At 46.5% G+C, this 18,284-nt stretch overlaps 1 protein-coding gene across 1 annotated transcript in view; it reads left to right on the top strand.

Moving 5' to 3' along the window:
- LOC140392800 (CTD nuclear envelope phosphatase 1-like) overlaps positions 1–13,872 on the top strand; it is a 40,701-nt gene extending 26,829 nt beyond the window's left edge. Inside the window, exons 4-8 of the mRNA XM_072478448.1 lie at positions 6,341–6,412; positions 7,737–7,853; positions 9,762–9,873; positions 12,371–12,455; positions 13,123–13,872. Of these exons, the coding sequence (XP_072334549.1) occupies positions 6,341–6,412; positions 7,737–7,853; positions 9,762–9,873; positions 12,371–12,455; positions 13,123–13,183 (447 nt within the window). The 3' untranslated portion in view covers positions 13,184–13,872. The remainder of the gene's footprint in view (positions 1–6,340; positions 6,413–7,736; positions 7,854–9,761; positions 9,874–12,370; positions 12,456–13,122) is intronic.
- Positions 13,873–18,284: the final 4,412 nt, after the last annotated feature.

Here is an 18,284-nt window from a genome sequence, read left to right as displayed (position 1 = left end):
GAACGGAGTATACGGCTATAGCCATTTCGGATCACGCCCCACACTGGGTGGACTTGGAGATAGGGGAGGAAACAGGAGGGTGCCCACCCTGGAGAATGGACATGGGACTAATGGCGGATGAGGGGGTGTGTCTAAGGGTGAGGGGATGTATTGAAAAGTACTTGGAACTCAATGACAATGGGGAGGTCCAGGTGGGAGTGGTCTGGGAGGCGTTGAAGGCGGTGGTTAGGGGGGAGCTGATATCAATAAGGGCACATAAAGGGAAGCAGGAGAGTAAGGAACGGGAGCGGTTGCTGCAAGAACTTTTGAGGGTGGACAGACAATATGCGGAAGCACCGGAGGAGGGATTGTACAGGGAAAGGCAAAGGCTGCATGTGGAATTTGACTTGCTGACTACAGGCACTGCAGAGGCACAATGGAGGAAGGCACAGGGTGTACAGTATGAATATGGGGAGAAGGCGAGCAGGTTGCTGGCACACCAATTGAGGAAAAGGGGAGCAGCGAGGGAAATAGGGGGAGTGAGGGACGAGGAAGGAGAGATGGAGCGGGGAGCGGAGAGAGTGAATGAAGTGTTCAAGACATTTTATAAAAAATTATATGAAGCTCAACCCCCAGATGGGAGGGAGAGAATGATGGACTTTTTGGATCGGCTGGAAATTCCCAAGGTGAAAGAGCAGGAAAGGGTGGGACTGGGAGCACAGATCGAGGTAGAAGAAGTGGTGAAAGGAATTAGGAGCATGCAGACGGGAAAGGCCCCGGGACCGGACGGATTCCCAGTCGAATTTTACAGAAAATATTTGGACTTGCTCGCCCCGGTACTGACGAGGACCTTTAATGAGGCAAAGGAAAGGGGGCAGCTGCCCCCGACTATGTCTGAAGCAACGATATCGCTTCTCTTAAAGAAGGAAAAGGACCCGCTGCAATGCGGGTCCTACAGACCAATTTCCCTCCTAAATGTGGATGCCAAGGTCCTGGCCAAGGTAATGGCAATGAGAATAGAGGAATGTGTCCCGGGGGTGGTTCACGAGGACCAAACTGGGTTTGTGAAGGGGAGACAGCTGAACACTAATATACGGAGGCTGTTAGGGGTAATGATGATGGCCCCACCAGAGGGTGAAACAGAGATAGTAGTGGCGATGGATGCCGAGAAAGCATTTGATAGAGTGGAATGGGATTATTTGTGGGAGGTGTTGAGGAGATTTGGTTTTGGAGAGGGGTATGTTAGATGGGTGCAGCTATTGTATAGGGCCCCAGTGGCGAGTGTGGTCACGAATGGACGGGGATCGGCATATTTTCGGCTCCATAGAGGGACAAGGCAGGGATGCCCTCTGTCCCCATTACTGTTTGCACTGGCGATTGAGCCCCTGGCGATAGCGCTGAGGGGCTCCAAGAAGTGGAGGGGAGTACTTAGGGGAGGAGAAGAACACCGGGTATCTTTGTATGCGGACGATTTGCTACTATATGTTGCGGATCCGGCGGAGGGGATGCCAGAAATAATGCGGATACTTGGGGAGTTTGGGGATTTTTCAGGGTATAAATTGAACATGGGGAAGAGTGAGCTGTTTGTGGTGCATCCTGGGGAGCAGAGTAGAGAAATAGAGGACCTACCGTTGAGGAAGGTAACAAGAGACTTTCGTTACCTGGGGATCCAGATAGCTAAGAATTGGGGCACATTGCATAGGTTAAATTTAACGCGGCTGGTGGAACAGATGGAGGAAGATTTCAAGAGATGGGATATGGTAGCCCTGTCAATGGCAGGGAGGGTGCAGGCGGTTAAGATGGTGGTCCTCCCGAGATTCCTCTTTGTGTTTCAGTGCCTCCCGGTGGTGATCACGAAGGCTTTTTTTAAAAGGATTGAAAAGAGCATCATGGGTTTTGTTTGGGCCGGGAAGACCCCGAGAGTGAGGAAGGGATTCTTACAGCGTAGCAGGGATAGGGGGGGCTGGCACTACCGAGCCTAAGTGAGTACTATTGGGCCGCTAATATTTCAATGGTGAGTAAGTGGATGGGAGAGGAGGAGGGAGCGGCGTGGAAGAGATTAGAGAGGGCGTCCTGTAGGGGGACTAGCCTGCAGGCTATGGTGACAGCCCCATTGCCGTTCTCACCGAGGAACTACACCACAAGCCCGCTGGTGGTAGCTACACTGAAGATTTGGGGACAGTGGAGACGGCATAGGGGAAAGACTGGAGCTTTGGGGGGGTCCCCGATAAGAAGCAACCAGCGGTTTGCCCCGGGGGGAATGGATGGGGGATATGGAATGTGGCAAAGAGCAGGAATAACGCAACTGAAAGATCTATTTGTGGATGGGAAGTTCGCGAGTCTGGGAGCGCTGACCGAGAAATATGGGTTGCCCCAAGGGAATGCATTCAGGTATATGCAACTGAGGGCTTTTGCGAGGCAACAGGTGAGGGAATTTCCGCAGCTCCCGACACAAGAGGTGCAGGACAGAGTGATCTCAAAGACATGGGTGGGGGATGGTAAGGTGTCAGATATATATAGGGAAATGAGGGACGAAGGGGAGACTATGGTAGATGAACTAAAAGGGAAATGGGAAGAAGAGCTGGGGGAGGAGATCGAGGAGGGGCTGTGGGCAGATGCCCTAAGTAGGGTAAACTCGTCGTCCTCATGTGCCAGGCTAAGCCTGATTCAGTTTAAGGTATTACACAGGGCATATGACTGGAGCACAGCTCAGTAAATTTTTTGGTGTGGAGGATAGGTGTGCGAGGTGCTCGAGAAGCCCAGCGAATCATACCCACATGTTTTGGTCATGCCCGGCACTACGGGGGTTTTGGATGGGGGTGACAAAGGTGCTTTCAAAAGTAGTGGGGGTCCGGGTCGAACCAAGCTGGGGGTTGGCTATATTTGGGGTTGCACAAGAGCCGGGAGTGCAGGAGGCGAGAGAGGCCGATGTTTTGGCCTTTGCGTCCCTAGTAGCCCGGCGCAGAATATTGCTAATGTGGAAGGAAGCCAAGCCCCCGGGGGTGGAGACCTGGATAAATGACATGGCGGGGTTTATAAAGCTAGAGCGGATTAAGTTCGTCCTAAGGGGGTCGGCTCAAGGGTTCACCAGGCGGTGGCAACCGTTCGTCGAATACCTTGCGGATAGATAGATGGAAGGGGGAAAAAGAAGGCAGCAGCAGCAGCCCAGGATTTGGGGGGGGGGGGGGGGGGGGTGGGCGTGGGCGGGGGGGGTGTAACTTATGACAAGGCAGTTGCCAATTAGGGCTAGTTTTCATTTTTGTTATTTAATATTTATTCATTTTTTGTTCTTTGTTTATATAAAATAGGTCATTGCTATTTGTGTTGTTATAATATTGTGTAAAGGATGCACAACGTACTGTGTTGGTTGACCAAAAATTTTCAATAAAATATTTATTTAAAAAAAAAACAATGCTTACAGTACCCTGGGGAGTACAAAAGTACCCTGGGCAGTACAAAAGCAAGAAAGTTATGTTAAACATGTATAGATCTCAATTTCAGCCTCAACAGGAGTATTTTGCCAAGTCCTGGGCACCACACCTCGGGAAAGATGCAACGGCATTCGAGAGAGTGCAGAAAATGCTCTCCAGAGTGAGAAACATTAGTTACGTAGATCGATTGGAGAAGTTGGGACTGTTTTCTGTGGAGAAAAGGATGGTTGAGAGGGGAGGTGATAGAGCTGTTCAAAATCATGAGAGGTCAGCAGATAGGGGAAAACTGTTCCCATTGGTGGAAGATCCAAGTACCTAAGGGCACACATTTGAAGTAATTGTAAGAAGAAGCAGTGGAGATGAGGGGGGAAAAGCTTTTCTGCGCGGGCACTGGTTAGGATCTGGAATGCGTTGCCTGAGAGTGGTGAAGGCAGGTTCAATTGAGAGAGAATTGGATTATTATCTGAAAAGGGAAGAATGTTTAGTGTTATGGGGAGAAGGCGGGGGAATGGCACAAGGTAAATTGGTCCTACGGAGAGCTGACAGGTATGACAGACTAAATGGTCTTCTATGATTGACGTTACAAACCTCTGTTCATAACTAAAGTGAGATAGAAATGTAATAGATTTACATATGGAAACCGGCTTTATTAATCATGGTTTGCAGATAAATCGACTCCAACCCAGACATTAGCTTTTTTTAATTTAAAAAAAAACCAACTGTGGTCTAAACAATTTGATATCTTCATTAAACAAATAGAAAATGTATTTTATCTATAGCTAACAACCCTTTACACAGCTGAGAATGGCAAGTGTTCTTAGGAAAGATGCTACGAAAGCCTTCAGGCTCTTTATTACGAACCTATTTGCAAATCCAACTTTATAATGGGATAGTACAGTTTCCACGTTACCCCACCACCTTGACCACAATCCATCTCGCAATATGCATTTTCAATAGACTCTTGGAGGTGAGTACCAGCAGCAAGTGGCCACCTCTTGACCTCCAGTTATCGCTGTCTGCCATTTTAATTTCAAACTGCGCAAACATTTTTCTTTAAACGTCAAGATGCCATTTAATGGGGTGGCGTATTGGTTAGCACTGCTGCCTCATGGCGCCGAGGTCCCAGATTCGATCCTGGCCCCGGGTCACTGTCTATGTGGAGTTTGCACATTCTCCCTGTGTCTGCTTGGGTCGCCCCCCCACAACCCAAAAAGCTGTGCAGGGTGGTGAATTGACCACGCTAAATTGCCCCTTAATTGGAAATAAAAGAATTGGGTACTCTAAATTTATTTTTAAAAAGGAGCCAATTAATGCAGATAAATCGACTCCAAGCCCAACAAGAAAACAGTCGTTATAAAACACATGTAATGATTTTTGCTCGTCAACCCCTGTGGGCTGCTCAGGAGATCAATTATTTAATGGAGGACAGAAAGTGGATGCTTAACAAGGCATTTGGATGGATTTAAGTGTTAAACACTAACAGCATATATTTCTCTTCATCCCTGTGGAAAGTAAAGAGCAATGGGCTCAAATGAAGTAGTTCCGCAGGGAGTTAGTTATCCCTTGGATTTGAATAATAGGTTATGGTGGATACGTGATTTCTTTTCACCCAACATGAACAATGCGCAAGTGGTAGAATTTAGATTTTGTGCTTTAAAATTTGCATTGCCGAAGGAAAAGTTTGAACAATCAAAGTTTGTCCAACTGACACGCGGCTGAACTTTGGAGCAGCAATTCATATTTACCCGGCCATCTTTAATGTAGAAAAGCCTTCTGTGGAGCTTCAGGAGTGTGCAGGAAATGAGCCAGTGGAGAGATCATGGGGGGTGATCAGAGGCTGAGTCAGAGGTGGGTTTCACGCAGAATCTTGGAGTTGGGGAAGCAGAAAGATTCAAGGAGGGAATTCCAGAGTGCAGGTTACTGAAAGTCTCATTGCTAATGGTGGCTGAAAGTGTATCAGAGTCTAGAAACTCGGGGACCGTTTGAGGGGCAGATGATGTAATGCTGGATGAGGTTACACCCATGATGTTGGGATTTAAATGCAACCATGAGAATTCAAAATTTGTCTCTTTGGATCAAGGAGACTGAGTGTGACTTGACATGGGATTGGTAGGATAGGGCAGCAGCACTTTGGATGAGCTGCAAATTCAGGAGGATGGAAGTTGGTGACAAGGGTTGGGGACTGTGTAGTGGGGATGAAAGACAAAACTTTGGTCTTAATATTTACCACTGGTCCACAATGGCATGCTGGTCAAGCGGGCTGCTGGCGCAGAAACGGAAAACAATGGCATCAAGTTGAGGTAGATTTAATTTCTGCTCATATGAACAACAAACTGTCAGTTTTGGTTGATGCTGCCAAGAGTAACCATGTATGAGGAAGAAGAAGAGGGGATCATGAATGGATCTTGGTGATGAATTCCTGAGGTGATGATGTGGGAATGGGCAAAGAGGCTAGTGCTAGTGATGATTTCAGCATGGTTTAATCGGTAAAAGTTCAACCATGTATGGGCTGCTCCACAAAGCTGGATAATATTGGGGACGCATTACAGAAGTGATCAATTGATTAGGAAGCACAGAAGTGATCAATTGATTAGGATGTCCCGAGAGATGAAGTATAAGGTCAGATTAAATATAAATTCTTCCGCTTGCACAATGGTTGGCGTACTGCTGATTAACAGGGCTGCTCTTAAGTGTTGGAAGGAATTGGGGTAAGGCGAAGCTTCTTTGACATCAACGTGTGAGGTGGTGTGTACTTCCTATTTAATGAGCCTCGTGATGAACTGAGTTTACTTAATAAGTGCTGCAAGATAGAGCTGAATTGTTTTTTAGTTTTAAACTTGGGCAGGGAGTTATTTAATGGTGAGTGATGGTTATGTGCTGCATGTTTATGATTGGAGTATTATTTAAGGAAGCACATTCTCTCTTTTCAGGTACTTGTCGACAGACATCCAATCAGATTTTTTGTACATAAAAGGCCTCATGTGGACTTCTTTCTAGAAGTGGTAAGTAAGCTAGAAACACACACGCAATGAATTTTAAAGTACAGTACTAACCCACTTTAGAGCAAAAATGCACTAATGTCCATAACGTGCACAGACGACAAATTGTTATTTCTGACAAAGGGAAGAGGGATGAATGGTGTTCCTTTTTTTTTCCACACCACACCCTCCAAGCAACTGGCATGCTGGGAAATGATTCTGTGGGCACTATGACATGTTGAGCAATACTGGGGTACTGGCCCATGATACAGGCGCACGCAGGGCTTTAGTTCCAAGAGACCTGCAAAGTGACTTGAAGCTTCAGGTGCAGTGGTTTCTTCTAGTGCTTCATCCATGTGGCCATTCATCAAGGGCGCCAGCAGGGGCATCAAAGTTGCGCTTGATCCTATCCTAGTCTTCATGCTGCACTGTTTCTCTAGGGGATCCTCGGATAGCAATTGTGAGCAGGAGCTCTGAATGATTTGAGTATGTCTCCTGTTCCGACCTTAATGGTACCCAAGGCCGGTTGCAATAACCCCACTTTTTTCTTGAATGAAATCAACTCAGCCCAAACTCTGGATTGAATTTAGGGCCTTTGTGATGGCAGTGGTGGTGGCAGGGCAGATGAGTAGGGGCCTCCGGGAGGTTTGGGGGGGGGGGGGGGGGGGGAGACGGGTAGGATCCTGGAAGGGAGTGTGTGCTAAAAGATTGGGGGGGGGCGGGGTGCAGGGACTCCATAGCGTGGTGTCCTCATGTGGGGTAGTGCTCATGAGTGGGGGGGGGGGGGGGGGGCGTGGGGCGTGGGAGACCCACAAGCTCACTTGGAGATTGGGGCACCCTTTCAAAATGGCGGCCAGATCGCTAGGTTCAGCTCCCCAGTACTAAAAAAAATTCTAAAGTGTGGGCTAAACCAGTGAGAAACTCCCCAGAGTCCAAAAATAGTGACTTAAGTATCATTGAATAGCGGTGGAAAACTCCCCGGCAGAGCCGGCAGGGAACTCGCTGAAAAACACCCCACAAAAAACTTTTTGGGAGAATCGTGCCCCTGGTGTGTAATTCACAACTATCCTGTGCAACACACTGCTTTTCCCATAGTCCCTGCAGTTACACTTCCACTTCTGCATCTTTGCATGTTAGCTGTTTGACATGGTGGGTTTCTGGAGATTTTTGGGGGGGAATAACTGGCTGCTTGCTGCAGTGGAAGCAATGCCGAAGTACGTTGAGGGCCGGAAATCTACATCATTATCAAAATTTGTTTTCTACCATTAAATAAATAAATGAGGGTTTTTAGTTAAACTTTAAATAAATTTTGCATTAATAAGAAGCTGTGGCTGTGTACTTTTGCCAGGCCAGCCAGTGGTACGAGTTAGTGATTTTCACCGCTAGTATGGAGATCTATGGTGCAGCTGTAGCAGACAAACTAGACAACAACAAGAGAATATTAAATCGACGATACTACAGACAGGTACGGAACAGCAGATGCTCCATAACCAGCGCAAGAGTGTAATGAGATGTCTGAAACAATGTCTCGTGAGTGAAGTTTGATATAATTTCTCTTCTCTCTGCTCTTGTGCTCTCTGCGCTTGTGTGTTTTCTCTTCTCTCGCTCTCTCATTCGCCCACTCCTCCTGTTTGTGCTGTTGCTCTCCTCTCGTGTGTGTTTGCGTCCTCTTTCTTTACACAAGCCCTGGACATTCTGCTTTTGCACAAACTGCGGTTCACCTGTCTTTTGTTTTTCTATATAATTTTAGTTTATTGTAGCTTTTATTTTGATACATCCATTGAAAGATCAAATATATTGAAGTAAACTTTGAGATTTTGATTGTGCTGTGCTAAAATTACAACCGTGTATAAATGTTTTGATACTGTGGCTACAAGAGCAGGTCAGAGGCTGAGAATTCTGTAGCGGGTAACTTGCCATGTTACTCCCGAACGCCTGTCCACCATCTACGGTCAGAAGTGTGATAGAATATTCTCCACTAGCCTGAATGGGTACAGCTCTAACAACACTCCAGGAGCTTGACACCATCCAGGACAAAGCAGCCCACTTGATTGGCAGCTCTACACCACTTCAAACATTCAACCCCACCCCCCCCCGCCCCCAATCCACCAACGCACAATGGCAGCAGTGTGTACCAAAGGTGCATTGCAGCAGGTCACCAAGACTGCTTCGTTCTTCGCCAACACCTTCCAAACCCAGGACCTCTACAGCCTTGAAAGACAAAAGGACAACAGAGGCATGGGAACAGCACCACGAGCATGTTCCTCTCCAAGCCACAAACTATCCTGACTTGGAACAATATTGCCATTCCTTCACTGTCCCTGGGTCAAATTTCTGGAACTCACTTACTGACATCACGGTGGGTGTACCTACACCCAATGGTCTGCAGTGATTCAAGAATGCGGCTTACCAACACCTTCTGGAGGGCAATTAAGGATGGACAATTAGTGCTGGTTTAGTCAGCGACTGCCACAACCTGTGATAGAATTTTTTTTTAAGTAAATCGGCTTTCTGTTGTAAGAAAACCTGTTGTGGGCACACAGTGGTGCAGTGGTTAGCACTGCTGCCTCAAGGCTTCGAGGTTCCAGGTTTGATCCCGGCCTGGGTCACTGTCGGTGTGGAGTTTGCACATTCTTCCCATGTTTGCGTGGGTTTCACCCCACAACCCAAAAATGTGAAGGGTAGGTGCATTGGCCACGCCAAATTGCTCCTTAATTGGAAAAAATAAATTAGATAGTGGTTAGCACTGTGGCTTCACAGCGCCAAGGTCCCAGGTTTGATTCCCTGCTGGATCACTGTCTGTGCGGAGTCTGCACGCTCTCCCCGTGTCTGCGTGGGTTTCCTCCGGGTGCTCAGGTTTCCTCCCACAGTCCAAAGACATGCAGGTTAGGTGGAGTGGCCATCCTAAATTGCCCTTGGTGTCCAAAAAGGTTAGGAGGGGTTATTGGGTTAGGGGAATAGGGTGGAAGTAAGGGCTTAAATGCGTCGGTGCAGACTTGATGGGCCAAATGCACTGTATGTTCTATGTAAGATACTTTAAATTTATTTGAAAAAGAAAACTTATTGCTCATGTTTTTATATTAGACATTGGCAACTCTAACGCAAGGTTCAAAGTTTTGTGATGCCTCATTGGTAGAATAGTCAGCTGCTTTTCAACGTGCTGGTATGAATGATGCTCACTTGGGTGGGGTTCAAACTGGTGCCAGTGAAGCCTCAGCAAGGCCCTCAATGTCTTCATGAATTGTGCAGAGGGAATAGGTGGACAAGCTGGGGGTGAAAAAGAATAGTCCGTCTTCATGGTGTGAATTCTTATTCTACTAATTTACGCTGAATGCAGTTTTGTGGTTTACTATTTACTTTTTTTTTTCCTCAGCACTGTACACTTGAATTGGGCAGCTATGTAAAAGATCTTGCAGCCATTCACAATGACCTCTCCAGTATTGTAATATTAGATAATTCGCCCAGTGCATACAGGGGGCACCCAGGTAAGAACATACAAAATAGTAGCAGAAATGGACCATATGGCTCTTCATGCATGATTCGCATTCATGGCTGACTGACCGCCTGTCTCAACTTAATAAATATGATCATGGCTGACATCCTTATAAGAGTCATAGTTTTACAGCACAGCAAGAGACCCTTCAGTCCATCGTATCCGTGCTGACCATCAAGCACCCATCTATTCTAATCCCATTTTCCAGCACTTGGTCCATCGCCTTTTATGCCATGGCGCTTCAAGCACTCATCTAAATTCTTCTTGAATGTTGTTGAGGGTTCCTGTCTCAACTTACTTTCTCACTCTCTCCCCATAATCCCTTAACTCCCTGAGATCCAAAAATCTCTTTACTTCAATTTGAATAAACTCAATGATGGATGATTTGTTTTCTAACTCCTGCTCATTGTTGCTTTTTTCCTTTTGTGACCATCATAGCACAGAAGGAGGCCAATTGACCCATTGAATCTATGCCCGATTTCTGTCGCGCAACCTAGTCCGCTCTATTCGATCTCTCTGTCCCCATATCCCTGCAAGTTTATTTCCCTCAAATGCCTATCCAATTTCCTTTGAAATGCTAATTGACTCGGCTCCACCACCCTCCTGGGCAGCAAGTTCCAGATCATTATCATTTGCTGCATTAAATGCAGTGTTTCCTTGCATCCTCCCACTCTATCTCTTCCTAAAACCTTAAATCGGTGTCTATTCCTTGTGTGATCAGTTAATGGGAACATCTTTTGTCTGTCTTCCTCGTCCACTTGTTACTTCACCCCCCCCCCCCCCCCCCCCCCCCCCCAAATCTCCTTTGCTCCGGGGAGAACATCCCAGCTTTCCCTCCCTGTCCTTGTTGCTCGGATCCCTCATCCTTGGAACCGTGCTGGTCAATCTCCTCTGCACCCCTTTGAGAAACCTCACATCCTTTCCGCTAGTAGCATTTCAGTTCAATGCAATGATACATTTCAATGGGAAATGTACACTCAAGTTTGCTAAGATGCATTCTTGTCAAGTGATTTTTTTTCTTTTTGCATTATGTCTAAACTTTGAAAATCGTCCAGCAGTAAATTAGAATCTGTATACCAGAAGCTTCAATTGAAAGAGGGCATGTAACACTGGAGAAGTCTTGCTGTATGTTTTAATGTGCTTTCCTGTTTTCAGTTGGAGTCTGGTGAGAGTACTGAGAATATATTCATTACATAAAAGTAGTTATTCCCCCCCCCCCCCCCCCCCCCAAACAATATATACTTCTTAAAGTCTGTGTATTCTGCTCGTACTGAAGCATGTTTGACTCTCTGTCAAGGTGCCTACATTCTGTGTGATTATTTTCTGGTCCGACACCAGAATGATACCTGATGAACTGGTTGCATAAATCTAAATTAAAAGCAAGATGCCTCTAATGCTGGAAATCGGAAATTAAAATAACAAATGCTGGAAAAGCTCAGTAGGCCTGGCAGCATCTGTAGAGCGAGAAACCGAGTTAACATTTGAAATCTGCGCGACACCATGCCGCCCTATTTGCTGTTTTGACTTGTAATCTCTTGAGTATAGGAGATTGAGGGACGATATAATGGGGATATTAAAAGGACATAATGGGGGTTTTGAAAGGATTTTGATGGATTATATAGAGAAAAAACAGTTTCCGTTATTGGAAGAATCAAGAGGATGGAGATTGTGAGTTAACATCAACAGTCCTAATGTTAATTATTTATGAAGCAAACTGGCCACTGGTGTCTGTCATGACACAGTTGTGATTTGACTGCCTCATTAATTGAATCTTTACTGCACACCAGCTTCAGTTTTTGTTTTCTCCAATGTAAACTATTTTTCCAGCCGGGTGAGCTTTTCCAACCCTCAAATGGAATCATTTCAAGGTGCAAGCTACAGGGACAGATTTTAACAATCTCAATCTCTATAGCCTATAGAGAAGGAAGTCGAGGAAGCTTAAGCTTATTATTGAAGTGTGTAACATATTAAATTGCTCGGCGGAAGTAAATCTTGGAATATGAATCATCTTTACGACCAGTCCACAATTAAACTGGTTAACTCAAACCTTTCATGCTGCATTTTTTTTTGAGATATAGCCAAAACCGTACAAGGCACTTACTTACAGTAAACCTGCCTTACTAATTGCAGTTAACCTCTAATTTACCTCAGCCTTGTTGGTACCAATTCGGTTTTGCTCCCTTGTGATGAGCCATATTGAACAGAGAGCACACAGCAGAAATGCATGGATCGAATGATGCTCTTTCATTATTAACAGCTCAATGTACGACTTAATGATGGCTGCTTATTTTAAAATAACTTGGGTTTGTAGGACTGGAGATCATAAATATAAAAGGGAGAAGCATATTTAGATCCAATAGCAGAAGAGTTCTGGTTATATGGAATAATCTGCCAGGAGGGATGGAGGGGAGATTGATGTGCTTTTTCTTCTGTCGTTTCCTTGGAAAGTTGTGTTAATCTTGTGTGTTTGCTTTCCCCTCCCCACACAGATAATGCGATTCCGATAAAATCTTGGTTCAGTGATCCTGGGGATACAGCTTTATTAAACCTGTTACCTATGCTTGATGCATTAAGGTAAGTTGACTATGAATTACTACATATGGCATGCTTTGTGAATTTCTCATGCTGGCCAAACATGGTGGATTTTAACTTTAACAATTATGGGTATATTCATAAGACTCGTCAAGAACGGGTCTGAAGAATTCTTGCCCCGCCCAATTACAGAATGTGTATCTCGCTCGAATCGTTTAGTGGGCGTATACATTATCTGACAACAGTTCACATTAACTCTATTGCTGTCCCCACAGATGATCCCTAACCTGAGTATTTTCGAGAAATTTTGGTGTTTATTTCAGATTTCCAGCACGGTGGTATTTTGCTTTTTAATTCCATGTCAGCGTTTGCGCTGGACCACATCCACCTCTATCTGCGTGTCTTTTAAGAATTCTTGCTGCCGAATACTAACCAGTAACCCATGCTGTCGCCTCCTCCCACTGTGGTCAAATGACCTAGCGGAGGAACCCATTGCTCAGGCTTTCTCATGTAATAAGAGAGAAGTGGCAAAGGACTGCTGACATCTGTGGAACCGGCGTCCCAGCAGTCGTTTGCCTCATCTGATGGAGAGGAGAAAATAATGGGTGGGGGGAGATGGGCAGGGGTGTGAAGGGTGGAGTTGTAAATGGTGGGTGGGAAAATGTCAGTTGTGCTCTAAATTGATTTTTTTTTTGTCCTCTCCCTTCAGATTTACGTCGGATGTTCGGTCCGTCCTCAGTCGGAATCTTCACCAACATCGACTATGGTGACATTACATTAGGTTTTTCTGGTGTACCCTTGTTGCCAGCTCATGCTATCCCCTCCTGCGCTTTGAACATTGTGAAACCTGCACTCCAGGGAGGGGTTCTGAGTATGCATGAAGTTACATAAGCTCAGTGGATAGACAAGACCTGTTTACTTCTGCCTGGACAGATATATATGTGAATGTTACACACGTTCAAATCAGTGCTGAAATTGTGCATCGTCCAATGCATTTTAATATATCTCTTTGTTTATAAAGTGGTATTTTTGGAGCTGAACTTCGCTCAGTTGTCTGAGTTGGAGGTTTTCTTTTGAAGTGTTCTTTCTGCATTTTTAATGTTTGAATTATGTAAAAACAAAAAAGACAGTTTCATGAGAATTAATTTTAATTTATCGGTCTAATGGTCACCAGGTGACCAGGCTGCTTCCCATTGAAAGGGAGGCAAGCTTTTTTTATCTGCTCCGTCCTTCCAAACGATGCCAAGTTTTCACCCAGCTGTTTGACCAGGATAAGCGATCCCAAGTCTGAGCCTGTCAATGGTGCTAAACCACAAATCCAGAACAAGGCTTTGTTTGGGCCTAAATCTTTTATAAAGCTCCTCCCAGGTGTGAATAGTTCTGTCAATTCCGCTTTTATCAAACAGTATTAATAATTTCATATCAAATGAAGAATAAAATCTGATTTCTAGTACAATAATGGGTGATCTGTATCAAGACTTCATTTATGGCCTGAAGCGGTGCAGTTTAACTATCATTGTAACCATCAGCCTTGCCTAAAATCTGATTTTCCTCATCACTGACTAGTAATTTCAGTTGAAATCCTGTTCATCTCCACCAGGATTTCCACAATTATCTTGCATTTTATTTGACCATCTCTCTTTTCCACCTGCTTTCTCTTCTCTTTCTCGATATGTCTTGTGGACTCGATAGGTAAAGATAAAAGGATCTATGTGCCACGGTATTGAACCTTGCAGATGAGAAGGTTTATGGCAGTACCAGAATTGGCCAGGCCCCTCTGGTCTAAGGAGGGGAAAAATGAGCATCATTTCTCCTCTTGACTCTGCTGCTGAAAATTGTGTGTTATATAAGATAGGGTGAAAGATGGAGTTAACCAGTGAAAGCATCGATGTGTTAATTATCCACGGCTGAATGGTCCATGAGCAAGATTTTCCAAACCCCGTGGCAGGAGGGTCGAGCTATGCAAGACGTCATAAAACACTGGAGGGACCAGACGATGCCACTGGCAGCCAATGTCGAGTCACCTCCGCCACCGAAAAACACGCTGCAGGAGTGTCGGGAAATCACGCCCCCACCCCCCCCCCCCCGTGCCTCTGCTCTCACATAGACCAGGGTTTTCTAGCTCTGCCTATCATCTGATCTTCCGGTCCCGCCAACAGTGAATAGACTTTTGGCTGGCCTGCCTCATTCGCCACAGCAGGGCCGGAAAATCCCAGCCATAAATTATGACCGGGGGGGGGGGGCTGTCTTTTAATTTAAATAAACATTTCCTGAGAGAATTGCTCTGTTACATTCACTTAACTGACATCGCACTGCTGCAATCACATTTTACGCCGTTTTGCTGCATGAATGTAATGGCATGCCTGGCAGTGCTCCCTCTCTCAACCGGCAAGACTGTAGGATCATGTTCGGCCTTAGGGCTTGAGCCAGTGATGCTATCAGTGGAACAGCATATTCTCCTGATGTCCTGGTTTACATCCTGCCCCAACGAGTAGTGCTAAAACAGGTTAAACTAGCAATTCACCTCTTGCTGTTTGTGGGACTTTGTGATGTGCAAAATGGCTTCCACGTTCTCCTACCTAACAGTAACTGTGCTTCCAAGAAATTTGTTGGATGGGAAGCACTTTGGGATATCTGGGTAGATGCGAAAGAACAGAATGTAAATGCAACTCTTTTCTTCCATATGTTTGACTAAACTGTGCCAGGATTTTGGAGAACTTCACACTTGGGTCTGAACATGTTACTACGTTTAACACCAGGAAAATGGGAATGGATATATGTTGCGAGGATGAGTCAATTAGTGGACACTAGCAGCTGGAGACTAAAATGGGTAGCATTGGCTTTGCAATCTGGCCATTTATAAATTGAGATATTTTACAGGTGCATGGGGCAGGATTCTCCCATTTGCTGGCAGAGTGTCCACGCCGTCACTTTTCACGACAGAGTGAACAGGCCGCTGAGAGTGCCGATTCTGGCCCCTACAGGGGGCCGGCATGGCGCTGGAGTGGTTCACGCCGCTTCAGCCTCCACGTAAACTGTGCACCGCACCAACCCGCGCATGCGCGGTGGCCTCCCTCAACATGCCGGCCCCGACGCAACATGGCACGGGAGTTCAGGCCCCGATTGCGGGCAGCCCCTGACTCTGCGCGCAGAGTTCCCGCGGCCTGCGACCAGGTGTGGCCGGCGCCGGCGGGACTCTGCCTTGTTAGAGCGGCTGCTCGACCCATCCGGCCCGGAGAATCGGCGGCCCGGCCGCGTAGAGTGACCGGCGCCGCGCCAAACGCGCCGGCGCCAATGGCACCGATTCTCCGCTCCGAGGAGAATTGCGTGCTGGCGTCAGGGCGGCGTGGCGCGGTTGCGGGGATTCTCCGGCCCAGCGTGGGTCTGCGAGAATCCCGCCCATGGAATTTAAAATTCCTGTGCTGGTTATGCACTCCATTTTGATGGCATCAGACAAAAATTTGTCTCTCCCAAGCAATTCAGTATGTTCTGTTGTGGTAGTTTTTGCCAGCTGGGCACCCTGGCAATGGAACACAGGTTCTCCACTCGCCAGTGCAGGAAATAGGACTAAGTGTTGCCCCGGTGGGGCATTCTTCACCGAGGCCCAAAAGTGAAGGCGAGTTCCTTTTAATAGTGAGGTTGCTCTTGACCTAAGGTTTCTTACCTCTGCCTTTATCGGATTGAATGCCACCCAGCATCTACCGGCCTCGCCTAGGAGACCTTGCTGGGCACCATTCAGTACTGGAGCCCACAAATGGGGACTAGGGGGAACGGTACCGGGGGGGGGGGGGGGGGGGTCCTCCCAAGTGATTGGAGGCCACTGGCTGGTCAGCCTCTGGCCAGGCAGGCAACCTGGCAATGCCACCTGGGTGCCAGTCTGCCACTGCCAGGTGGCACAGGCAGGCTGGTAGGAACACTGACAGGGTGCTAAGCTGGCATTTTGCTTGCGCTAAGGATCAGGCCCAGGGTGTGCCCTGCCCGTATGTGATGGGGTGCAGGGGGCCCGAGGCTGTCGTCCCGCTCTCTTTTCCCCCCCCCCCCCCCCCCCCGGCAGATGAGAGTAGGAGTGTTGGGGGCATCCGGGAGGTTGGGGCCCCATTTAAAAATCGCATCCTGATTCCTTCCTGCACTGAGGAGTTCTACTCATCGGAGCTCCTCAGTGCAGCAAAATCAGCTAAGTGCGGCCTCGGCGGGGTGTTTCCCGCCGGGGCACGAAAACAAGACCGGGTGCTGTTCGATAGCACTGGGAATGATCCCACCCAGAATGGCACTCTGTTTTATTTTGATTCGATTGCACCCAGTGGAACTGTCTTCTTCAGCCTCCAGAGTATCATGGTGACTAATTTCATAACTGACCTGGTTTCTTTTCTCAGTCTAAGAATGGGGGGAAATTTGTACTTTTGCACCTCTCCACCTACCCAAAAAAGGCATTATCAATAACATTTATTACTCAATTTTTTTGTGTATGAAGTCTTTCAATAGAGGTTTGGTATATTAATTAGGATATTTACATGTAGATTGAAACTATTTTTAGGGAAATCGGTGTAAAGGGAGCAGATTTTCTGCCGCGCTGGTACATAAAAGTATATTGTGATAGAAGTTCCTTAGCTGGATAAAGCTAAACCGGTGGTTTAGCTCAGTTGGCAGGATAGCTGGTTCACGGTGCAGAGCAAGGCCAACAGCGCGGGTTCAATTTCAAGACCCTGCCTTCTCACCCCTCGCCTGAGGTTTGGTGATCCTCCGGTTAAATCACCACCAGTCAGCTCTCATCCCCCCCCCTCAAAGGGGAAAGCAGCCTATCGTCACCTGGGAACTATGGCGACTTTACTTATTCTTTGGCTGTATTATCGTCTACACTTTGGAGCCTCAATTTTGAACCTGAAACCCTCCAAGGCCTAGGGAAAACCAGGCTTCGGATGAAGGGCTGAGGGGTGCAGTTAAAATTGACTGGCAGCAACCTCACGCTTTTAATGGCCAGGTTACTGCTTCCCACCAACTTTGTGGCTGCTTTGATCAGTAATAATAACATTAACAAGGCCTGGTCATTTAAAATCCACTGAGCCTGCCTCTTGGGCTCCTGGATGGGCCTTCGATACTGATATTTACAAGAAAGGCAAAGCTAATTGTTTTATCAGGGTGCTATATATTTGAAAAAAAGAGGAGCCTGCATTTGGAAATCGCCTGATGGAATTTTTATGTGAGTTAGTGCTGAAAGACCACTTGCCAGAGCCCAGTTATTAAGTCCGTTTTTTTAATTGGGTACACTGATAATTTTCGTGCTGGATTCTTGAACAGCTGAATGGCACTAATTGCTATTTTTGACAGCTGACTGATGAAAGCCTTGTTGCGTTACTCAGCCATTAATGAATGATGTGAACCAGTCCATGTGGTCTTAGCCCCAAACTGACATTCTGAGCAATGTATGCTCAGCAGTTTCTAATGCTGGTCGGTGTTAACTCTGAACTAGTGCTGGTGGGTGTTGGTTCTGCTTCACTGCACAGCCTGAGAAATACTGACATATAAATTACTTTGGGCGGCTGAAAATTCTTGTCCCCTGTATTTGAGCATTTATCATTTAGAAGAGTATAGACGTAACGCGAACCTGTATATTCAAGCGTCAAAGAACGTTTTTTTGCACAGTTTAGCCGACAGCTGTTTGGGTTTACTTACTGAGCACTGCTTAACCACTAAATGATAGTGTGGACTAGTAGTCCAAAGCTATGTCAAGACAGCCAAGAGGAACTTTGTGGGATTGCCATCTCCTAATCTGGTGATCGTTGGAAGAACTTGCCAAATCAAAGTTTTGACTTCCATCCCTGTAATTCACCAATATGGGAGGCATCACTTAATTCTTGGTCCTTTTGTAATTGG

The sequence above is a fragment of the Scyliorhinus torazame genome, chromosome 16, assembly GCF_047496885.1.
Source record: "Scyliorhinus torazame isolate Kashiwa2021f chromosome 16, sScyTor2.1, whole genome shotgun sequence".
Taxonomy (NCBI): Eukaryota; Metazoa; Chordata; class Chondrichthyes; order Carcharhiniformes; family Scyliorhinidae; genus Scyliorhinus; species Scyliorhinus torazame.
Note: the sequence above shows the minus strand (reverse complement) of the source record. Positions and strands in the feature narration are given on the sequence as shown.